We start from the raw sequence: 22,574 nt of genomic DNA on the forward strand, positions 1-22,574 counted from the left end.
AGGGCACATAGTGTAAACATGATTAATGACTGTAGTGTTACCTTGCTCACATGGCTGAAGTAGTCAGCTTTCTTCAGTGCAAAGTTTAGTCTCACCCTCTCCTCCTTTGCATACTCTGTGGAAGGAAATCACTATGCAAGAATCCACACTTAAGGAGTAGAGTTATATGCCTCCTCCTTCAGGGTAGAATATCTATATAATTTATTGAAAATGCTTCTGCTTACATGAATTATCTCTTCTCTCCCATTTATTAATTTATTTAATCATTTATCATATAAATTTGAATTCATGGATATTTATTTTATATTATAGATTATAATCCAATACTAGTTTATTTTGTTATTCAAATTGTTGCAGCTTACCTTAGAAGCTCTTTCAGTTGATTTCCTATGCCTCTTCTACTTGACCCATTAGTGAGGGTGTTTTTGTTTTTGCTTTTGTTTTTTTAAGCATTTCCTTACTTTTTGGTACCATGTAGTATTCCAGGCCCATCTTTTAAATTTTCTACCATAGTCCTAGAATTGGCCATTTCTCCAAGGAGCCCTGGTTCCTTTAATTGAGAACAGCGTTAGAAATAAAAATTTGGATACTTGGTATGCTTCCTGCTATGGGGTATCATTTTTGGGCACTTTCAGACTTTTTTTTTTAAGTATATAATTTTGTTCTAGACTCACTTCCCCCAGACTATTTTTTTTAAGTGTGTGAGTTTTTATTTTGTTTTGTTTGTTTGGTCTGTCAGAGGAAGCCTCAGGATTAAGTGTGGGTATATAAACATAGAAGAGAAGTTAGTTGAGGCTATTTATCATTATTAGGGGAGGCAAAGATTTTTCCAGATACACAGCTTTATTTGTTTGACATCTGTTTCAGATAATGTGTTTTCTCAATGTGAAACCTAGTGTAGCACCCTTTCTCTGAAGATTTTCATTGGAAAAGAATAATGGAATATAATCACCACCTTGAAGTATGAGATGAATCTCTCTTCAATCTTGGAGAATTTTATAATGTTAAAATGAAATTTCATTGAACTTAATACCTACCTGCCATAGTTTTAGAAAGAAACATCCCCTTTGCCAAAGAAAAGAGATTATCATAAATAGATAATTTCATAAGTCTTACATTGAGAAAGGCATATCTTTTTTAAAGGCGTATTTACCCAGTGTGTTTTTCTGAAGCTGGGTTGGTAGTTCAAGAGATGAAGTTTGTTATTCAGAAGCAAAAAAGATTATAGCAGATTGTGGAGTACTTGGGACTTAGTTTAGAACTTCAAAGGAATAAGGAATTTGGATTATTGGAGAGGAAAAAAAAAAAAGAGGATTCCAGATTGGAGAGAAACAAGGAAGAAAAAGACCGATACAGGAATAATTGTAAGCTTTGTGATTATGTATGTAGTTATGTCTTCATTTTTATTTCCCCTTGTATCTGGAACAGGGCTCAAGTACGTGTGCAGGTGTTCAATAAAGTTACACTGACTGAATGGAACTATAACAAGTGGTTCTTTCTAGCATCTGGTTTCTAGCATCTATAGGAATGATATTTGTATGGACAGAAAATCACAAAGAATAATAAATGAACACTAGAATCTTAAAAAGTAATTCCCCTCTCCTTTCCCCCATCTTCTTACACATAGTACAGGACAGCAAAATACAGCTTCCAATTATCCAGCTGCGTAAAGTATGGGCGGAAGCAGTACACTATGTGTCTGGGCTGAAGGAAGACTACAGCAGGCTCTTTCAGGGGCAGAGAGCAGCCATGTAAGTGAATTCTCTTGTTTATAGGCACAGTGTCATGTGCATTCATGCTCAAGAATTAAATTTTGCTACTTTTCACTAGTCAGTATCCCATGCAAAAATATATTACTGGGCCAATTTGCGACGTAATATTCTGATCAGGTGTGTAGAATTCATATTAACAGTCTGAAACCATCCAGTTGCAATAGACTGACAGTAGTTCCTGAATGGTCCTAGTATAAGAAGATTGTTTTATCATAGAGTATCACAAGCAGAAATTCTTTAGAGATCAGATTTTAGAGATCAGCTATTTCTCATAGATTGCTAATAGAAACATACGCTTTGGGCTTATGGCAGTTTGAGTTTTTAAACTTTTGTCCAGTGTCTCTAAAATGCTTATATCTTGTTTTTTTCTTGCTGTGGTTTAGGTTAAGTCTTCTTAGATATAATACTAACTTGACAAAAATGAAAAACACTTTGATCTCAGCATCTCAGCAACTGAAAGCTAAATTGGAGTTTTTTCACAAAAGCATTCAGCTTGACTTGGAAAGATATAGTGAGCAGATGACTTACGGGATATGTAAGTGTTGGATAATGTATTTGAAACAAGTGTCTTGTCTCTTGAAGCCATCTGCTGTGTTAACTTCTTACCTGTTAGCCAGTTGTTTCACTTGCATTCGTATTAGAACAAAAGATAGGACATCTCATATCATTGTAAACTGTATTTGGTTTGAATATATATATATATTTTTATAATCTTTAGTTGAACAGCTTTACTCTACCCACCCCTCACCCCCACAATTGGACTAAAATTGTTCACCTTTAGAAAAATGCAAAATGACTTAAGAATTTGATTGTCAAACCTCATTTATAAAGTAGATACAAAGTCTGTATTAGGGTGACTTCTTAGCCTGGGATGTCTTAAATTACTTATCCTTCTATAAATAATAATACACGCAATTCAGGTTTTTTTTTTTTAATTTCTAAACAACCTACTGCGGAGTCCCGCTGTTTTTTATTGCACATAGCCTCCAATTTTTTGGTATTTAATTCTAAGCTTATCTTCCTTCAGATGTACTAAGGAAATGTAAAAAGCAGAGTTAAAATTCAAATAATAAACCAAAAGAGTTGCCTTCAGCATTTCTGTTTGTATACTTGAGCAAGGTGTGTATGTTTCAGAAGTAAATGATCAATAGTATCCAGCTGGGTAAATAAGTTTTCTCACCAAAGCTGGTTCTGTGATTGATGTTTTATTTCTGTTTGTGTATTATAGGCATTCTGATGAATGGCAAAACATAGTTATTTCATCAGATTATCTTTGACTTATCTTGCTAAGTTGTATATCTTAGACTACTGTTTAAAAAGAGTGAGGTAGACCTATGTGTGCTGATAGATCACTTGATCTTTAAGGCAGCAATGTTTTAAATTGGAGAAAAAAGCAAGGAAGGAAAAGTATATATAGATGATTCTATTTATGGGAGAAAAGGAGATGTGTCTGTAAGAAATGATTAGCATTGGGATTGCAAAAGGTGGAAAGTGGGGGGGAGGAGACTTTTTTTTTTTTGAGGAGACTTCTTATATCCCTATATAGTGTTTGAATTTTTTAAATATCATGTTCATGTATTACTTTAAAAAAAAATTTTTTTAAGAGAAAGTCATCTGTGTTAGTTTCCCAGGGTTGCCATAACAAATTGCTATGAACTGGGTGGCTTAAAACAATAGAAATTTATTACCTCATAGCTTCAGAGGCTTAAAGTCCAAAATCGATGTGTTGTCAGGGCCATGCTGTCTCTGGAACCTAAGGAGAAGAATCCTTCCTTAGATTCTTCTGGTACTTGCCGGCAATCTTTGGCATTCATTGGCTTGCAGCTGTGGCACTTTAGTCTCTGCCTCTGTTGTGAAATGGAGCTTTCCCGTTCATATGTCTGTTGCTGTGTTTCTTCTTCTTTTCTTAAAAGGACACTAGTCATACTAGGTTAAGACTCAACCTTAATTTAGCTATTTGCACCTGACACTATTTCCAAATAAGGTCAAATTCTGAAGTACAAGGTTAGGGCTTCACCATCTTTTGGGGGAATAATTCAACTCATAACTCTGTTTTTGATGTTGATATGGCAAGGAGATGGGGAGGTCAATATTGAACCTATGGCTATTTCTGAGATGACCAATTAAGACTTTTTTTTTTAGCCTCAGAAAAAATGTTAAAAGCATGGAAAGAAATGGAAGAAAAGGCTATCCACTATGCTGAGGTAAAATCACTGAGCTTATTCTGTGTGCTTATTAACCCCTGAGGTCTCCCTTAGAAATTCTTTGGTTTTGGTTTGTAGAGTATTTCTCATATCATTCCTGAATGTCAGACAGATACCTAGTATGTGTATATAGAGGGAAGTACCACAGTGGATAAAAACAAGAGCTTTGGGTAAATGAGACTAAAATGAAGCCTCACTGAGCCTCAGTTTCCATGTTATATTATGGGGACTGTACCTTTTTTAGTGGGGTTATACATATTTAAGTGGGAGTGAAATGGTAGTTATCACTGATATTTTTAAGACTGGTTTTGATAGGACGGCTGGACATCTTGGTTTACTCGGGACAGTTTCAGTCTACCTCTCTTGCCTCAATTATCAATTAGTTAAGTTAGTTAAGTGAAAAACGCTCAGTTGTGTCTGACTCTTTGTGACCCCTGGACTATACAGTCCATGGAATTCTCCAGGCCAGAATACTGGAATGGGTAGCCTTTCCCTTCTCCAGGGGATCTTCCCAACCCAGGGATCGAACCCAGGTCTCCCACATTGCAGGAGGATTCTTTGCCAGGTGAACCACAAAGGAAGCTCAAGAATACTGGAGTGGGTAACCTATCCCTTCTCCAGGGGATTTTCCCACCCAGGAATTGAACCAGGGTCTCCTGCATTGCAGGCAGATTCTTTACCAACTGAGCTATCAGGGAAGCTCTTATTATCAATACTCTCAAAATTATGCTGGTTTGGATGATAAATTTTTTATGGTCACACTGTATGTGGCAGATTCCTTCTTTACCTGGTACATCTGTCTGTGGTCCCACTAAATTGTTGCTCTCCTTGATGCCAGCACTTCCTGAGGAATGAGTGTGGCAGTTGGTATCCTGGGTTGGGAAATCCAGTGTTTTTATCTTTCTGCATCTTTATTCAAGTTGGGAACAAGAGACACTGAAAATTGTAGAACTGAGATGCAGTGGTATTGATGGTCACTTTTACTTATTAGTGACACTTCTGTCTTTTTCCTTCTCAGGAGGAGAAAGAAAATGCTAGTAGTGTACTGTTGTCAGGAGAGAAGCCTGAAATAAGTTGGTTCTCATGTGAAAGTTACATGTCATAATCTGAGAGACAAAAAGGCTTGAACAAAATCAGTGTTTTACATTCAGTCGCTTTGCTCTGTTACTGTAAGAAGTCATTCTCTGAGTTCCTCGTGTTGTGTGGTGGTGAGCCTGTCACTTCTTTTGTGTTTCATCATATTTTAGGTGGGTGTCATTGGATACCTGGAGGATCAAATCATGTCCCTGCACACTGAAATCATGGAGCTACAGAAGAGCCCCTACGGACGACGTCAGGGAGACTTGATGGAATCTCTGTAAGGGTGAAGTCATGTTCTTAGTGTTGGTGTCTGTAATTTTTGGTAGCAGATTATTCTTTGATTGTATTTCTGGAAGATTATATGTGGTTCTTTTCTATAGTTTTTCTTTCCACAAATAAATTGGCATCATATTTAAAAAGGAAGTTTTTTCCTAATCACAGGAAATTTTGGCAATAACTCTTCAGGTTGACGTTTACTATTTATTTATTTTTAAAAATCTTTTTATTTTATATTGGGGTTATATTATAGTTGATTACCAATGTTGTGATAGTTTCAAGTATGTAGCGAAGGGACTCAGCCGTATATATATACACCTATTCTTTTTCAAATTCTTTTCCATGACCTTTGCTTTTTAAATCGAAGCATCTTTTCATGTGAGTGTTAGTAATTTTTCAAGTATTTTAAGTTGCAGACTATTTCCCTACTTACCACACTTCTGGTTTAAGGAAGGTATCATTTATTAAATTCGCTAAAAAAGGTTAACTTCCTAAGTGTTTGGATTAGAAACTTCAGATTTTTTTTCTTTAATCACAGGACATAATTTTTTTCCATTTAAGTGTTTCTGGTGCAGAGATACTATATAAATGATGGTAGATCAGAGCAGATACTTAGTATATTAAACTTTGCATCTTAAGATCTTACTTATTACCCAGTGAAACACCCTGTAGAATATTCATTGGCAATATCAGAGCAGATACTTAGTATATTAAACTTTGCATCTTAAGATCTTGCTTATTACCCAGTGAAACACCCTGTAAAATATTCATTGGCAATATATAATTACTTGAAAATGGGGTCATTACTCTATTCAAATAATATTGTTCAAGTTGGAAATTATTAAAGTCATTAAACTATCTTCACTTTTAGAAACATGTTTTCTTTTTCATAGGGAACAGCGCGCAATTGATCTATATAAGCAGTTAAAGCACAGACCTTCAGGTAAGACACTTTCACAGTATACAGAGACATTTTAGGAAACCATCACTAGCTTAACAAATCTGTGAAACTGGATTTTAAGCAAGCCACAGAATAAATTCCAGTTTTGGTATTGCCACTGAGATGTTTAGGGGCTTCCCTAGTGGCTCAGTTGGTAAAGAATCTGCCTGCAATGCAGGAGACCTGTGTTCAGTCCCTGGGTCACAAAGTTCCCCTGGAGAAGGGAGTGACAAACCACTCCAGTATTCTTGCCTGGAGAATTCCATGGACAGAGGAGCCTGGCAGGCTACAGTCCATGGGGTGGCAGAGTAGGACATGATTGAGCAACTGACACTTCAACTTCACATTGAGATGTTTATGGTACAACAGCATTTAAGTCTGTGAGAATTTAAGAAATTAGGAAGGCAAAGTAATAAAGTTTGAAATAGAAAAAAATTTTTTTAATATATTTATTTTTAATTGAAGGATAATTGCTTTACAGTATTGCATTGGTTTCTGCCAAACATTAACATGAAACAGCCATAGGCTTACCCATGTGCCCTCCCACTTGAACATCCCTCCCACCTCCCTCCCCATCCAACCTCTCTAGGTTGTTACCGAGCTCTGGTTTGAGTTCCTGAGTCATACAGCAAATTCCCATTGGTTATCTATTTTACATATCAGATCAGATCAGCCGCTCAGTTGTGTCCGACTTTTTGCGACCCCATGAATCGCAGCACGCCAGGCCTCCCTGTCCATCACCAACTCCCGGAGTTCACTGAGACTCACGTCCATCGAGTCAGTGATGCTATCCAGCCATCTCATCCTCTGTCGTCCCCTTCTCCTCCTGCCCCCAATCCCTCCCAGCATCAGAGTCTTTTCCAATGAGTCAACTCGTCGCATGAGGTGGCCAAAGTACTGGAGTTTCAGCTTTAGCATCATTCCTTCCAAAGAAATCCCAGGGCTGATCTCCTTCAGAATGGACTGGTTGGATCTCCTTGCAGTCCAAGGGACTCTCAAGAGTCTTCTCCAACACCACAGTTCAAAAGTTTCCATGTTACTCTCTCCATACCTCCCACCCACTCCTTCTCCGCATCCCCCCGGCCAACCTAGCCATGTCCATAAGTCTGTTCATAATGTCTGTGTCTCCTTGCTAATTTGCAAATAGGTTTTTCAGTACCATCTTTCTATGTTCCATATATATGTGTTCAGTTCAGTCGCTCAGTCATGTCTGACTCTTTGTAACACCATGGACTACAGCATGCCAGGCCTCCCTGTCCATCACCAACTCCCGGAGTTTACTTAAACTCAGGTCCATTGAGTCGGTAATGCCATCCAACCGTCTCATCCTCTGTCGTCCCCTTCTCCTCCCGCCTTCAATCTTTTCCAGCATCAGGGTCTTTTCAAATGAGTCAGTTCTTCACATCAGGTGACCAAAGTATTAGAGTTTCAGCTTTAGCATCAGTCCTTCCAATGAATATTCAGAACTGATCTCCTTTAGGATGGACTGGTTGGATCTCCTTGCAGTCCAAAGGACTCTCAAGAGTCTTCTCCAACACCACTGTTCAAAAGAATCAATTCTTTGGTGCTCAGCCTTCTTCACAGTCCAACTCTCACATCTGTGCATGACTACTGGAAAAACCACAGCTTTGACTAGACGGACCTTTGTTGGCAAAGCGATGTCTCTGCTTTTTAATAAGGTGTCTAGGTTGGTCATAACTTTTCTTCCAGGGAGCAAGCATCTTTTAATATTGTGGCTACAGTCACCATCTGTGGTGATTTTGGAGCCTCCCAAAATAAAATCTGTCACTGTTTCCATTGTTGCCCCATCTATTTCCCATGAAATGGTGGAAGCAGATGCCATGATCTTAATTTCCTGAATGTTGAGTTTTAAGCCAATTTTTTCACTCTCCACTTTCACTTTCATCTAGAGGTTCTTTAGTTCTTCTTCGCTTTCTGCCATAAGGGTGGTGTCATCTGCATATCTGAGGTTATTGGTATTTCTCCTGGCAGTCTTGATTCTAGCTTGTGCATCATCCAGCCCAGTATTTCTCATGATGTACTCTGCACATAAGTTAAATAAGTAGGGTGACAATATACAGCCTTGATGTACTCCTTTCCCAATTTGGAAGCAGTCTGTTCTGTGTCCAGTTCTAACTGTTGCTTCTTGACCTGCATACAGATTTCTCAAGAGGCAGGTCAGGTGGTCTAGTATTCCCATCTCTTAAAGAATTTTCCACAGTTTGTTGTGATCCACACAGTCAGAGGCTTTAGCATAATCAGTAAAGCAGAAGTAGATATATATGTTAATGTATGATCATTGTTTTCTCTTTCTGACTTAATTCACTCTGTATAATGGGCTCTAGGTTCATCTACCTCATTGGGACTGACTCAGATGTGTTCCTTTTTATGGCTGAGTAATATTCCCTTGTATATATGTACCACAGCTTCTTTATCCATTCATCTGTCAGTGGACGTTGGATTGCTTCTATGTCCTAGCTATTATAAATAGAGCTGCAATGAACATGGGTTACATGTGTATTTTTCAATTTTGATTTCCTCAGGGTACATGCCTAGTAGTGGAATTGCTGGGTCATATGGTGTTTTTATTCCTAGTTTTATAAGGAATCTCCGTACTGTTCTCCATAGTCGTGGTATCAATTTGCATTCCCACCAGCAGTGCAAGGGGGTTCCCTTTTCTCCACACCCTCTCCAGCATTTATTGTTTGTTGGTTTTTTGATGATGGCCATTCTGACAAGAGTGAGGTGATATCTCATTGAAGTTTTGATTTGCATTTCCCTAATAATGAGTGATATTTCAATTTAAGTCTGAATTTGGCAATAAGGAGTTCATGATCTGAGCCACAGTCAGCTCCTGGTCTTGTTTTTGCTGACTGTATAGAGCTTCTCCATCTTTGGCTGCAAAGAATATAATCAGTCTAATTTCGATGTTGACCATCTGGTGATGTCCATGTGTAGAGTCTTCTCTTGTGTTGTTGGAAGAGGGTGTTTGCTATGACCAGTGTGTTCTCTTGGCAAAACTCTGTTAGCCTTTGCCCTGCTTCATTCCGTACTCCAAGGCCAAATTTGCCTGTTACTCCAGGTGTTTCTTGACTTCCTACTTTTGCATTCCAGTCCCCTACAATGAAAAGTCCCCTTATGGCAGAAAGTGAAGAAGAACGAAAAAGCCTCTTGATGAAAGTGAAAGAGGAGAGTGAAAAAGTTGGCTTAAAGCTCAACATTCAGAAAACTAAGATCATGGCATCTGGTCCCATCATTTCATGGCAAATAGATGGGGAAACAGTGTCAGACTTTATTTTTTGGAGCTCCAAAATCACTGCAGATGGTGATTGAAGCCATGAAATTAAAAGACGCTTACTCCTTGGAAGGAAAGTTATGACCAACCTAGATAGCATATTTAAAAGCAGAGACATTCCTTTGCCAACAAAGGTCCGTCTAGTCAAGGCTATGGTTTTTCCAGTGGTCATGTATGGATGTGAGAGTTGGACTGTGAAGAAATCTGAGTGCCGAAGAATTGATGCTTTTGAACTGCAGTGTTGGAGAAGACTCCAAGGAGATCCAACCAGTCCATTCTAAAGGAGGTCAGTCCTGGGTATTCTTTGGAAGGAATGATGTTAAAGCTGAAACTCCAGTACTTTGGCCACCTCATGCGAAGAGTTGACTCATTGGAAAAGACTCGGATGCTGGGAGGGATTGAGGGCAGGAGGAGAAGGGGACGACAGAGCATGAGATGGCTGGATGGCATCACCGACTCGATGGACGTGAGTCTCAGTGAACTCCGGAAATTAGTGATGGAAAGGAAGGCCTGGTGTGCTGCGATCCATGTGGTCGCAAAGAGTCGGACACGACTGAGCGACTGAACTGAACTGAACTGAATAATGAGAGATGTTGAGCATCTTTTCATGTGTTTATTAGCCATCTGTATGTCTTCTTTGGAGAAATGCCTCTTTAGGTCTTTTGCCCATTTTTTGATTAGGTTGTTTGTTTTTCTAGTATTGATTTGTATGAGCTGCTTATATATTTTTGAAATTAGTCCTTTGTCAATTGTTTCATTTGCTATTTTTCCCATTCTGAGGGTTGTCTTTTCATCTTGTTTATAGTTTCACCTTGTTTATGTTTATAGTTTATGTTTTTTGCTGTGCAAAAGCTTTTAAGTTTAATTAGGTCCCACTTGTTTATTTTGAAATAGAGAAAATTTTAAAGGGAAGTAAAAGGAAGGAACGAAAGAGAAAAAAGGAACTCGGAATAAGGGAAAGAGGAAGCAAGAAAATGTGTGGAAAGATGTAAAAAAAGAGAAAGAAAGAAATGCGGCTTAAAATTAAAGAGATTGGAAATAATTTGAGGCTGTGGGTTCAGGTGTGGAATGGTCAGAGGGATGCCCATATGCTAAGCCAAAACAGTGTACTTTGAAAATGATGCCTTCCTCTGCACCTGGTCACTGGTTGCTTATTTCATTGACAAAACTGTTCATTTCTGTTGAACATCTGCTGAATACAGAGCATGTTCTGATGGTAAGTGCACTGGACTGAGAATTGCATGCATGTTCAGTCATGTCCAACTCTTTTTGACCCCACAGACTGTAGCCCACCATGCTCCTTTGCTTCATGGGGTTTTTCCAGAATGAATACTGGACAGGGTTGCCATTTCCTCCTCCAGGGGATCTTCCAACCCAGGGATTGAACCCATGTCTCCTAAGTCCCCTGCATTACTGGAGAATTCTTTACAGCTCAGCCACCAGGGAAGCACCTGGATTGAGAATTAGAAGGCTTTAATTCTAAATTGGGCACTTTATTGAGCAAATAACTTTTTTTCTGGTATCTCATTTCCCTCTTCTGCAAAATGGGGTAGGAATCTAACTTTCCTAACTCAGTGACTATATATGGCATTATATTTGACAGGATGTTTGTGAAAGTGCCTGAAAACTATAGACTATTATGTATGTGCAAGATATTATCCTTCAGTTAAAAACTGATCTGTTTTGAAGGATTAGGGAAGAACTAAAAGGTGACGTCTGTGCCCTGATTTGTTAGATACTGAAATTGTAAACAAATAAAACCATAACTCTTACACCTTAAAATTACAAACACATGCAAATATTAAATAGTATGTAACAAATAATAAAATCTCCTCTACATTGGTTTTTATTGTAGTGGAATTCGTTCAGTTAATTTCTACAAACATGTATGAGATATATATACAATAGGCATCTAACCCTGTTTGGGAGTCTTGGTTGGTTAGAGGAGGTTTCCTGCAGGAGACAACATCTGAGATGAGCCTTAAAGGATAAATAGCAGTAGCTTAGTGAAAGAAGGTATATATGAAAGAGTATATATACTCTTATGTATGCAAGTATAATAGGGAAAGACACATCCATGTAGCAGTTAGCATGTTTGAGGAAATGTATTGTGACTGGATTATAGAGTTTCAGAAGGAGAAATGTGACTGGATCGCAAAGGATCTGGCATGTCATAGTAACAGTTTTGGATTTCATCATGATGACAAAGAAAAACCCTAAAAAGGTATAATCAGGAGAATGGCATGTTCAGATTAGCATTTTAGAAATACTGCATTGGTAACATTGTGGATAATGGATTAAAGTGTGGCTGGGATAGAGGCATTCATCAATCATGAGGTTGTTGAGTAATTGTGGCACAGGATAAGGTAGGACATGAACTAAAGCAGAGAGCCTGAACTGTGGCAGTGGGGAGTGCTAGTGAAGAAGAGGAGGATAAAGGCAAGAGAGAGATTTAGGAAGTAGAACTGATAATATTGGGTAATGGATTGTATATGGGTGGAAGGAGATGGGATAGAGAGTCATGGATGCCTGCCAAGTTTCTGGCTGGAGTAGTTAGGTGCTCTTAGCACCCAGTTCTAGTGGGTGAGGACCACTCACCATGATAGGAAGTATAGGAAAGATAACAGGCTTAATGGGAAAAGAACATGGGTTCATTTTTGTACATGTTGATGTTAAGGTGTCAGTGGAACATTTAAATAAGATGGAAAATAGTAGATATGTGTGTATGTATATATAAACATACATGCTATGCTAAGTCACTTCAGTCGTGTCCGACTCTGTGCGACCCCATAGACGGCAGCCCACCAGGCTCCCCCGTCCCTGGGATTCTCCAGGCAAGAACACTGGAGTGGGTTGCCATTTCCTTCTCCAATGCATGAAAGTGAAAAGTGAAAGTGAAGTCGCTCAGTCGTGTTCGACTCCTAGCAACCCCATGGACTGCAGCCTACCAGGCTCCTCCATCCATGGGATTTTCCAAGCAAGAGTACTGGAATGGGGTGCCATTGCCTTCTCTGTATAAACATACGTACATATACATATATACATGTGTATTGTGTGTACATATATATGAATGTATTGAACATGGATTTAGTGGAGAAGTCCAGACTAGATATTTAGCTGGTTTGAGAGTAATTAGCCATAGGAATAAAGTGATCGTCTTGTATAAATATATTGATTAAGATAACCAAGGATGGATCTAGAGAATATCAACATTCAAGAAATGGCTAGAAGCAGAGGAGCGTACAAAAAGATTGAGGAATGACTTGAATGTGTAGCAGGAATGATACGATGGGAGTAGGACAGAGAGTTTCAAGAAGAACGTGATCAGGGTGAAATGCTAGAGATGTGGGTAATAAAAATGATAATGAAAATATCTATCGGACTTGGTAGTTTGGACATGATTGGTGATCTTGGTAAAATAATGGCCTTTTGGGAACAGAACTAGATTGTAGTGGGCTGAGGACAGAGTGGGATAGGAGGAAATGGAGAAGTTAGTCTAGATCAGCAGTTCTCAAAAGTATAGCTCATGAACCCCTGAGGATCTGCAAAGGATCCTTTTAAGAGGAGTCAGTGAAGTCAAAACTGTTTTCACAATACTAGAATGTTATCTGCCTCTTAACTATGTTGATATTTTCACTGATGCTGCAGAAAACATTGGTGGGTAAACAGCTTGCACCCTGCTTAGCATGAATGAAGGCACTAGCACCAAAGTATGCTCGTAGTCACTGATTTTCACCAATGTGGGTTCATAGTTAAAAAAAAGCCAGTTTCATTTAAAAGTATCCTTGATAAGGCAATAAAAATTCTAAAGAAATTTCAACCCTTGGGTATATGTCTTTTTAATATTCTCTGTGACAAAATGGAAAGTACTCATAAAGTGCTTCTGTTACATGCTGAGGTGTGAAAGTGAAAGTCACTCAATCGTATCTGTTTGTGACCCCATGGACTATACAGTCCATGGAATTCTCCAGGCCAGAATACTGGAGTGGGTAGCCTTTCCCTTCCCCAGGGGATCTTCCCAACCCAGGGATCAAACACAGGTCTCGCGCACTGCAGGCGGATTCTTCACCAGCTGAGCCACAAGGGAAGCCCAAGATTACTGGAGTGGGTAGCCTATCCCTTCTCCAGGGGATCTTCCTGACCCAGGAATCGAACTGGGGTCTCCTGCAAGCGGATTCTTTACCAACTGAGCTATGAGGGAAGCCCTGCTGAGGTATGATGGCTGTCCTAAGGAAAACCACATCAGCAGTTGTTGACATTGCTTGTGGACCAGCCTGTTTAACCAAACACCATTTTTACTTGGAACAATGATCATCAGATAAACTGTGATTCTTCAGATTTGGGTATGTGGCAGATATTTTCTAAAAATTAATGGAGCATGACCTGTCACTTGAAGGATAAAAAAAAACAATATTAGTTGTCAATGATAAAATTCCATGTTTCAAGCAAAAAATTAGAATGTAGGAAAACGTCTATCCATCATCCAAAATTTGTCAGCTTCTCAATACTTAAATACTTTTATGATCAGATTGGTAGTGTTATTAAAAAGATTTGCAAAAATGTAAAATAATGCCAATACTCTCACTAAATTTTTTGAGGAAAATACAGTTATTTTGGATTAAAATGTTTTAATAATGAATTTATGTTATTTTTAATGAATAAATAAATATCTTTATATTTCTCAGTTTAATTCCTAAAAAACCCTGGGGTTCTTAAGGATTTTTGAGTGTAGGTGTCCTGAGACCAGTAAGTTTGAAACCTGGTTATCTAGGCTATTCTTTCCTGAAGCTTGGCTGTTAAGGAACAAAAAGAGATGAGCAGCTCAGAGAGATTGAAGAATGAAGGGAAGTCAATTTTCAGAAGAAAGACTTAAGCTTGTTTGTGCACTTGGGGCCAAAAGCCTGTGGAGAGGGAAGTCTCTGAACAACTTTGAGGGGCTGACTCCAGAGAATAGTGGGGAGGGGTTGGGCATGTTGCTCCTGATCTTAGAGAGGGAGATGTGTGTGGATATAGACACTTCTCTGGGTATAGGGAGTGAAAGGTATGAATCTTACTGCTTTATAGCCTCCTATCCCAAAGTAAGATGTTGGGTTAACTGTAATAGAAGAGATGTGACATCATAGATTTAAGGAGTATGCTAAACGAGTATGCTTTTGAAATCTGGTGTGTTCAGTGATAGATGTTGCTGGTCCAGGATATTTATTCAGAATCCAGAGCAGAAGTGAAAACCTGTGAATTAGTTAGGACAGCAGAAAGAATGAAAGTATAATTGTTTTGATGGTAATGTTTAGTATCTTGGATACAGAAAACTGATAGAGCAAGTGGTTAGACTGATCTAGGGTTAGGATGTTGCTGACAATAAGGGGACAGAAAAGTTGAAAATAATGACCAAAAAAATGATAGAAGCTAGAGTAAAATACTGAAATTTAAGATTTCAAATAGAGCAAGGATAACTTTTTTCCTTTAATCAGTATTCATTACCCTCCATCTCCTGACCAATGAATCACATATTGTAGATGAAGATATATGGGAAAAGGCAATGGCAACCCACTCCTGTACTGTTGCCCGGAAAATCCCATGGATGGAGGAGCCTGGTAGGCTGCAGTCCATGGGGTCGCTAAGAGTCAGGCACGACTGAGCGACTTCACTTTCACTTTCCACTTTCATACATTGGAGAAGGAAATGGCAACCCACTCCAGTGTTCTTGCCTGGAGAATCCCAGAGATGCGGGAGCCTGGTAGGCTGCAGTCCATGGGGTTGCACAGAGTCGGACATGACTGAAGCAACTTAGCGGCAGCAGCAGCAGATGAAGATATATAAAATTCCATCCATTGACTCAGTCAAATTAACTTTCCACAGTCATTGATAAAATTTGTTTGGGTTATTCTTACAAAATCTTTGCAGTAGTCACAGGTATCAGTGTATCACAGGGCCTAGAAATAAATTTGCTATCCAAAGTTATCCAAAGAACTGATGGTCACCTCAACTGACAAGTTGTGACAAGAAGTTTTGTCTGTTGGGTTATATAATCATACTTGAGGTATATGGTCTTTGGTGCCTTTTCCAGTTCAGAGTTGACTTGAGATTCTTGTTCACCTGCAAATGATGAAAACCACCTTTCCCCATGCTTTATGTTGGAGTAGGTTAAAGTTCTGAGGTCGTTGACCATCTAAAAGAGCTATATGCCTTATAGTTATATGGCAAAGCTGTTGGGCTTGATCTGTGGGATTTATTAACAAGTGCTGTTTGGAGAGAAGCCTTTTGGGAGTCTCTGTCTTTGGTTGTTTTTGAGGGAGAGAGAGAGAAAAAGGTGTTGGGACTAAAGCTGAGTACTCGGGAAGGTCTTCACAGTTCTAACACAGGACACAACTTTTCAAAAATCTCTTTTGATATTCCTTTCATAGTAAAATGTGGGTAGCATCAGTAGCCATTTCTTGGGACTCCTGTGAGTATTAAATGAGAAAACTGTAAGTAGATAATAGCATATAATAATAATAATAGTTTTGCATTCAAGATTAATTATTGTCTGGGGAAATGCCAGCATGATCCATGACCAAACTTCAAATTTTTTAAAACTTAAATACCATTTTTTGAAACATAACAGTTAATACTAGTTTTGGGTTTGCTTTATTTAAAAAGGTGGCATCTCCTATAATGGTAGAACTCACTGTGACCACCATCCCACCACCATCCCATTTGAGGATCTTTGTCAGCTGCCAGTTTACTTTGAGATGTCACACTGCCCTCAAACTGAACTTTCAAGATGTCTGCAGGTCCTTTTATGCATCAGATTTGGCTTAAGTTGACCAGCTTTTTTCAGTGTTTTCATGGGTATAAACAGATGGATAAACATGAAATTTCAAGCAACCTAGCTGGAACTCCTGAGTCAGTTAAAGTTTGATGAACTATCGTACTGCTTCTAAATAAATTATGTTAGTCATCTAAGAAAAATTGATCTCATGTCCAGAAAGCTGCATATATGTCTGGGGCTTGAATTAGCCAAGATAATTCTTCTTAAAACAGAAAAGATACAATGTCTTTGAATACACAGTGATAAATCTGTGTATACATTGTTGTTGTTCAGTCTCTAAGTCCTGTCCAACTCTTTGTGACCCCACAGAGTACCTCACACCAGGCTTCCCTGTCTTTCACTATCTCCCAGAGTTTGCTCAAACTCACGTCCATTGAGTCAGTGATGCCATCCAACCATCTCATCCTCTGTCGCCCCCTTTTCCTGCTGCCTTCAGTCTTTCCCAGCATCAGGGTCTTTTCTAATGAGTCAGTTCTTCACGTCAGATGACCAAAGTATTGGAGCTCCAACATTAGTCCTTCCAATGAATATTCAGGGTTGATTTCCTTTAGGATTGCCTGGTTTCATCTCCTTGCTGTCCAAAGGATTCTCAAGAGTCTTCTCTAGCACCACAATTCGAAAGCATCAATTCTTCAGCGCTCAGCCTTCTTTATGGTCTAACTCTCACATCCATACATGACTCCTGGAAAAACTGTAGCTTTGACTATAATGGACCTTTGTTGGCAAAAGTGATGTCTCTGATTTTTAATACTCTGTCTAGGTTTGTCATAGCTTTTCTTCCAAGGAGCAAGCATCTTTTAATTTCGTGGGTACAGTCACCATCCACAGTGATTTTTGGAGCCCATGAAAATAAAATCTGTCACTGTTTCCATTGTTTTCCCATCTGTTTGCCATGAAGTGATGGTACTGGATGCCATGATCTTAGTTTTTTGAATGTTGAGTTTTAAGTCAGCTTTTTCACTTTCCTCTTTCACCCTCATCCTCTCTAATTCTTTAATTCCTCTTTGCTTTGTCATTAGAGTGGCATCATCTGCATATCTGAGATTGTTGATATTTCTCCTGGCAATCTTGATCCCAGCTTGTGAGTCATCCATCCTGGCATTTCGCATGATGTACTCTCCATATAATTTAAATAAGCAGGGTGACAATATATAGCTGTGACTCCTTTCCCAATTTGGAACCAGTCCATTGTTCCATGTCCGGTTCTAACTGTTGCTTCTTGGCCCGGAGACAGGTAAAATGGTCTGATGTTCCCATTTCTTGAAGAATTTTCCACGGTTGTGATCCACACAGTCAAAGGCTTTAGCATAGTCAACGAAGCAGATTTTTTTTGGGAATTGCTTTTTCTGTGAATGAGTGGATGTTGCCATTTGATCTCTGGTTCTCTCTGCCATTTCTAAATTCAACTTTTACATCTGGAAGTTCTCAGTTCATGTACTATTAAAGCCTAGCTTGAAGGATTTTGAGTATTACCTTGCCAACATGTGAAATGAGCACAATTATACATTAGTTTGAAGCATTGCCTTTCTTTGGGATTGGAATGAAAACTGACCTATTCCAGTTCTGCAGCCACTGCTGAGCTTTCCAAATTTGCTAGCATATTGATGCAGCACTTTAGCAGCAGCATCTTTTAGGATTTTAAATAGCTCAGCTGGAATTCCATCACCTCCACTAGCCTTGTTGGTAATGCTTCCTAAGGCCATTTGACTTCACACTCCAGGATGTTCTAGGTGAGTGACCACATATCATGGTTTTCTGGGTCATGAAGACCTTTTTTGTATAGCATTCTGTGTATTCTTGCCACCTGGGGCTTCCCTGATGACTCAGATGGTAAAGAATCTGCCTGTAATGCAGGACATCTGGGTTTGATCCCTTGATTGGTAAGATCCCCTGGGGAAGGGAATGGCTACCCAATCCAGTTTTCTTGCCTGGAAAATCCATGGACAGAGGAGCCTGGCAGACTACGGTCCATGGGGTTGCAGAGTCAGACAGGACTGAGCAACTAACACTTTGACTTTCATGTATGCATTATATACACACACAGACAGACTTTGTTTTTAGTTATATGATTATTATAGATATATAATCTTAAAACTTTTTATACTAATTTAGTTTTGAAATTAAATGGAGATGTTAATTATTTAAAACTAGTTTCAGATTTTCAGGAATTTTCTGTTTAGGGCTGGTTTGTTTCATGCAGAAGAGAGGTTATACCTACTGACTGAGTTCTTTTATAGATCACTCCTACAGCGACAGCACGGAGATGGTGAAGATCATTGTGCATACTGTGCAGAGTCAGGACCGGGTTCTCAAGGAGCTGTTTGGTCATCTGAGGTAGAAATATTGTTTTATTTCCTACTAAAAAGCCAGGGAACTTGAGCCAGGTTCCTTTTAAAACGTAATACCCCTTTCTGGTTAAATATACTAGACCCAGGAAAAGTACTGGCAGTACGCTGCAGAACTTAGCCATAGCTGCATGCATTTAGTGTCCTCTCTGTGTGCACTGCTTTGCAGATCAGTCACTAAATCTGTGCTGATTGTGACTCATTCCCCCAGCTGGGTTTGGGAGTATGGGGTACAGTCTTGGGGGATATGTAAGTGTCTGACACAGATTTTACCTCTCCAGCAAGTTGTTGGGCTGTAAGCAGAAGATTATTGATCTACTGCCCAAGGTGGAAATGGCCCTCAGTAACATCAAAGAAGCTGACAGTACTGTCATGTTTATGCAGGGGAAGAGGCAGAAAGAAATATGGCATCTCCTTAAAATTGCCTGTGTAAGTAATTTTTAATATGAATTATTTAATATGACACTAATTTGTTGATATTCCCTACAAAAGGGTTTTTTATCAGCATGATTTCTGTCCTCTTGAAGACATATGTATTTTATGTTGGGTTGATGTTCATGTTCTTTGCTTGGTGTCTCACTAGGGATTCAGATATAGGACTTCATGATCATCCTTCATTCTCTCTCTCCTTTCTAGTCTCCTGTTTTTATACTCCTCCCAACCTTAGACCACTGTGGTCACCCAACCCAACTTGGGGATAGATGTGCCTGGCTGATTTGAAAAACCAGCCCTTTGTTCAACTGGAACAAAGTAGAATGGAAGGATGGATACATCTGATTTTAGTCAATGAAGAAAGAGGTCCAGGACAGGATAATTAGTAGGGTGTGTAACAGTGGAGATAGTTTTGTACAGAAATACTCTGGTTGTACATAAAAGTAGTGATAGAAATGTGTCTTAGGAATATGAATGCATGAAGGTGCTTGCCTGTAATTTTATTTTTTTCCTTCAGACTCAGAGTTCTGCTCGGTCCCTTGTAGGATCCAGTCTAGAAGGTGTAACCCCTCAGCTGCCCCCAACTTCAGCAGAACGTGAACATCCTCTGTCATGCGTGGTAACTCCTCAAGATGGGTGGGTTCACTTTGTTACAATAGATAGTTGTGTGTTCAAGAGTAGTGGTGGGAATGAGACAGTAGAGTGAAGTGGTTAAGACATAGTCTTCACTGCCTTATAGACCAGGATTGAATCCTGATTGTCCCTTTGTAATAACCCTACACAATTAACTTGACTGTTTCAATGTTCACATTTCCTCACCTGTAAAACGGGAAGTGCTATGAAAATTCAGCTAGACAGTATATATAAAATGCTTGGGAAGTGAATCTTCAGCAAATATTACTTCTTATTAGCTCAATCCAAGTTCTAAGTTCTTTTTCTATTATTGACTTACTAAACCTTGTGCTAAGTCACTTCAGTCGTGTCTGACTCTGTGTGACCCCAGAGACGGCAGCCCACCAGGTTCCCCCGTTCCTGGGATTCTCCAGGCAAGAACACTGGAGTGGGTTGCCATTTCCTTCTCCAATGCATGAAAGTGAAAAGTGAAAGTGAAGTCGCTTAGTTGTGTCTGACTCTGTGCGACCCCATAGATGGCAGCCCACCAGGCTCCTCTGTCCATGGGATTTTCCAGGCAAAAGTACTGGAGTGGGGTGCCATTGCCTTCTCCGATTAAACCTTGTAGCCATACTTTATTCCTAAATTTATCATTTATCTCTAAGAATTTATGCTATCTTTTTGCAGTTGTCATTTTAGGGCCTTTGATCACCCCTGTAATGGAATTAAGTTTAATGTACTCATTTTATAACTTAGTATTCTTAAAATCAGACTTTTTTCAGTGCCTTAAATCGTTTTTGGAAACAACTCAAGTTTGAAGTCCTATATTTTCTTTTAATTCCTACTCTTCTGCTAAAAGCTGAATGACTATCCATTTCTGTTATTTTTCTCAGCATGAGATGTGCCGTATCCAGAGCCAGTGGCTCTTTGCTAGCTTGTGTATTGTCGCTTTTCTTACAACTCATGGAGACCTCTACAGTACCAGCATTTCCTGGAAGCTCTGCCCATAATTAGTTTTGCAGAGGTGCAGCCGTGTAACATCACTGCTCAGGAGGTCAGCAGCTGCACATTCTGTACTCTGCTTTTATGAGAGAAAAGCACATGGCAGGAAGGCAAGCTGATACCAGGTATTTTATCTTCTTAAAGAAAGCAAGTTCTAGGGTATATTTTAGGGTCATTATACATTTGGCCCAAGGTAATACATCCAGGGCCAATTAGGAAATATTTCATTAATCAGAATTGATACAAATAAAGTTTAATATCTTTTTGCTTTCATTAGAGATACTTGGGTTTATTAGAGAATGCAAATGGTTGCAAATATTACGTCTATACAAGTGATTTTCAGTGTGAGGTTATGATGGTTTGCAAAAATATATTTACCAGGAATTTTAAAATACATTTTCCAAAAGGAAAACTGGTTTCAGTAATAATATACCTGTGGTACTTAACCACCAAGGATTGGGGACTGTTGACCTCAATTTTTCTATCTGTTGGATAAGCTGAATGAGAATTTAGTTCTAAGCTAACAGTGACCATCTTCCATGGCCTGGAATTGGTTCTACTAGGGTAGGGACTGAGAGTTAGTAAAAGGTAAGGATGGAGGACATATGGAAGAGGAAAGTACAGAAGATAGAAATCAGATTCAGGATTGTCTTCAAATTTCCAAGGATACTTCTTGGTTCTTGGCAGCTCCCCTGTCACAGTTTTCTTCTGCTGTCATCAGGAATCAGCTTGCTTTTCTTTTTCATTGCTGTCATCTATATTTTCCACAGTTTTTTTCACCTTCCCTAATCTTTGCAGAAAAGATAGTTTATCTTTTCTATCTCTTCCCCTACATTTGTGTCTCAAAAGTAAGCATGCTAATGTTTTTACTACTGGCAAGGAAAAGGAAATGTTCCAGAAACAAAAAAAGATCTTTCATCTGGCTGTGCCACAGGATCTCTTTTTCCCCGAGTGAGCATTTTCAGGGGGGGAAAGTTGTATATAAGTGCCACTTATATTTCAGAGGAAAATCAGATTGGCGTTATAGTGGACTCCTTATCATTAGAGCTGGGCAGAGGCAGCAGCCTGGAGTAACAAACAGGACTCTGCCTCTGGGTGGGAGGGATGAGCAAACTGAAGACAACAGGAATCAGCTGCATTGGGTTGCTGGGTTGTGGTGGTGTAGGAAGAGCAGTATCATCCTGACCCTGAAGATCAGAAAGTAGAGGAAATTTATATGCCCTTTTGCTTTCATTCCACAGGGAGACTTTAGCACAAATGATAGAAGAAAATTTGAACTGTCTTGGCCATTTAAGCACTATTATTCATGAAGCAAATGAAAAACAGGGCAACAATATGATGGTAAGTTTTATATGAATATGAATGTGTTTTAAGTGTGTTGGGTGCAAAGGGTTTAACTTTCCATGCTGGACTTATCTGGTGTTTGGCATTCCGTTGGGGAATAGAACTCAGAGGAAAGAGCATTTGAGGAATGCTTAACCTCAACTCCCCATCTTCTCTTACTCATGGATATACTAGGATTATGCCATCAGTAATCTTTAATAGCATTTTTGGTCAAGTTAAATGATTGGTGAGCTTTCTTTGCAGTGTGACCACTGAAATCAAATGGTCTGTACTTTTTTGCTTCTGCAGTCAGTTTTCCCCAGTAAGATGGGGCATAATTTGTACTGTATTTCAAATATCGTAACTGTTGTGTGCAAAATGAATAATGTTAATATGGTTATTAACAGAAGTGTTTTTATGAAGATTTGATTGCTATGAATTATTGATTTGTTAAAACTTGGAGAAACTACAATAAAATATTT

The 22,574-nt window shown here is 39.0% G+C and overlaps 1 protein-coding gene across 4 annotated transcripts in view; it reads left to right on the forward strand.

Moving 5' to 3' along the window:
- Positions 1-22,574, forward strand: part of CHUK (conserved helix-loop-helix ubiquitous kinase) — a 42,304-nt gene that overhangs the window by 18,255 nt on the left and 1,475 nt on the right. Inside the window, exons 12-21 of one of the 4 annotated variants that reach the window (XR_003508834.1) lie at positions 1,628-1,751; positions 2,156-2,307; positions 3,915-3,976; positions 5,224-5,333; positions 6,226-6,275; positions 18,616-18,712; positions 19,005-19,152; positions 19,673-19,791; positions 20,661-20,894; positions 22,011-22,110. Coding sequence is in view for 3 of the 4 variants with exons in the window: in XM_027528638.1 (XP_027384439.1) it covers positions 1,628-1,751; positions 2,156-2,307; positions 3,915-3,976; positions 5,224-5,333; positions 6,226-6,275; positions 18,616-18,712; positions 19,005-19,152; positions 19,673-19,791; positions 20,661-20,781 (983 nt within the window). In the remaining variant the exon portion in view is untranslated. Of the gene's footprint in view, positions 1-1,627; positions 1,752-2,155; positions 2,308-3,914; positions 3,977-5,223; positions 5,334-6,225; positions 6,276-18,615; positions 18,713-19,004; positions 19,153-19,672; positions 19,792-20,660; positions 20,895-22,010; positions 22,111-22,574 lie in introns of those variants that run through there. The other 3 variants (XM_027528638.1, XM_027528637.1, XM_027528639.1) reach the window with 3 other exon arrangements.

This window comes from Bos indicus x Bos taurus, chromosome 26 (assembly GCF_003369695.1).
Source record: "Bos indicus x Bos taurus breed Angus x Brahman F1 hybrid chromosome 26, Bos_hybrid_MaternalHap_v2.0, whole genome shotgun sequence".
In the NCBI taxonomy this organism is placed as follows: Eukaryota; Metazoa; Chordata; class Mammalia; order Artiodactyla; family Bovidae; genus Bos; species Bos indicus x Bos taurus.